The following is a 2425-nucleotide window of genomic DNA, read 5'->3' as shown; positions in this document are numbered from 1 at the left end:
TATTCATTGAATCTACTAAAGTTGTTGGTGTTTTTATTTTTGTTACGAAAAGCACCAAAGTACAGGTTTTTACAAGTCATAAGACTACGAGTATCGATCATTTCTTCCAATGGAGATATTACACAAATGATTGAAAGGTGTTATTCATAGAAATTTTTGATAGTTTGTAGTGTAATTAAAATCTGACGATTGATTCTAAAAACCCAAACATATTTTATATATTAACTCTGAACACAAATTAAGTATTAAAAATATACTTTTAAGTGTAAATCTTTATAGCAGTTTTTATATTTCAAATTTTTATATTTTATTAAATAATTTTATATATTTTATTGCTTAATTATTATTTTGCACTATAAAACATTGTACACTTATGCACTTTTACTTTAATTACAAATTATTTTCTACATTTATTAGTATTAAATACATAGATTTTAATTAAGATATTTTTGATCCACAATTAAACAGTTTTTTCAAGTGGTTAACGTTTTTTCTAAATCTTCTGCATGACATTCGCCGGCTATCCATTGGCATACCTGATCGGAGTAACTATAAGCGCTATGATCGAAAGCTTTCACGTATCGTCTGTCTTTATCGTATAATCTATCGGATGCGCACATCAATTTTCCATCCTGGCTAAATATAAGTTCATTATTTACCAATTCGACATTCCAATAACTCGTTGCTGGCGCACTGCCCGTACGCCAAGCAGCTACCACATCCATATAATTACCGAGATCTTTCTCCAAATACATATACATATAGAACTTTATACTCAGGAGTGCAACTTTAAGTTTTACACCACCATTTGGTTTAGGCACGTCTGTGAGGTTTGCACGCCATTTTCCATGATCATCGACGTATGATGGATCCACCCAGTTAAAAATAAACCTGCGTTCACCGTCAATTTCCATACCTTCTGTGGTGTAAATATACTCTTTACGACCTTTATTATACAGACAAAAATTGGGTTTCAAATAAAAATACTGCAGGGCACTAGGTAAGCTTGACTTTGCGTTATTAAGTCGACGTTTAAGATTTGCTTCTAGTTGATTTTGTCGGGGATCGTTATGTATTTGTTGCATGTTGTAACCAAATATTAATAAATAGTCATCATTCACATCGCCGCGACTATTGAACTTATAGTACAGATAAAGTTGAGCTTGCACTCTAATACTGAATGAAATTCGATCGCTAAATTGGTTTAAACGCCATAGTCGAATTGCTAATACATCTGAAGGCTGCCAATTATAAACTTTATCAATGGCAGTGTATATAATATTCAGCAGGAGGGGCAATTCTTGTGTGTCTGTTACATAAAATTCCAGTAGATTATGGAAGTCACTGTTGTCCGGTGGGACTTCTACATTGAGTACACCAGCTAGCGCATGAGCACACCTATTTGTTATCTCTTGTAGTAATTCCTGCTGCAGAGTTTGCGCCGCTTGTAGTTCTAAAGGGTCGATTGTACGGCAATTGCAAAAATCCACTTTCAAGAGTCGATAGAGTATTAGTGCTTTTGTTACATCGAACGGTGATTTTTCACGTAATTTATTCCATACTGTTTCTAGAAACCGTAATCTTTCCGAGTTAGGTAGACCTTGCAATAAATTCGTCGAAATATCCGTATGTGCTGCTGAAAAAGCACTTTTCGCGGCTAAAATTTCTACACTGGCTAACGTTAAGAAAAATAATATAAGTAACGACCTCATCTTAGGCAGTCTCAAATGCAACTAAGAGTAAATTCAGATTGTTCAGATCTTTATGAGCGTTAAATTGATTATTAAGTTCAATTTTACTGCCTTATGCAAATATGTACTCGTATGTGTTATCAGCTAAACCTATATATGAAAAAACTAATAATAATTTATTCTGTTACTCTGAAATGTAAACACTAAGAATTCGATTAAAACTCATCGGAAATTCTGCACTTTAATTTAATCTTAGTTGCCGAGTAACTAAGTTTCAGCACTCAACGCTTTAAGAAATTTCCAAAACCTTTGACTTATCGTTCAAGAAAAAATAGATGTGAAGCCAGCAAAATCCAATTGAGAAATATAAAAATAATATAAGAGAAGGGAAGGGATTGATTTCAAAAATAATGTTGTTTGATAATTTTGCGAAGAGCTTTACGTACGTATTGGGTTTTTATTGAGTTAGTCTAGATGTGTTAATCTGAAAACTGACGGAGAGAACAGAATGTGTTTATAGGAATTCCCAGTTGAGCAGATTTAAAATTGAAAATATGTAGCTTAGACAGGTTTTATGTTGTTTATGATTATTTACAATGGAATGAAAACAAGATACGAGACGTAAAGCATCCGATTGCGTAGCAGACATTAGAGCAGCGGTGCTGTGATTAGATCTTAGTATTAATAAAAATAAAAATAATAATAAATAATAATAATAACAAAAATAAAATGTA

The 2425-nt window shown here is 32.5% G+C and overlaps 1 protein-coding gene across 1 annotated transcript; it reads right to left on the bottom strand.

The window, feature by feature from the left end:
* Positions 1 to 318: 318 nt before the first annotated feature.
* Positions 319 to 1732, bottom strand: LOC119681678. Its single transcript, XM_038094937.1, has one exon. The coding sequence runs from the start codon at positions 1710 to 1712 to the stop codon at positions 474 to 476; it is 1239 nt and encodes a 412-aa protein (XP_037950865.1). The 5' UTR covers positions 1713 to 1732; the 3' UTR covers positions 319 to 473.
* Positions 1733 to 2425: the final 693 nt, after the last annotated feature.

This window comes from Teleopsis dalmanni, chromosome 2, assembly GCF_002237135.1.
Source record: "Teleopsis dalmanni isolate 2A chromosome 2, ASM223713v2, whole genome shotgun sequence".
In the NCBI taxonomy this organism is placed as follows: domain Eukaryota; kingdom Metazoa; phylum Arthropoda; class Insecta; order Diptera; family Diopsidae; genus Teleopsis; species Teleopsis dalmanni.
This window is presented reverse-complemented; position numbering and strand designations above follow the sequence as displayed.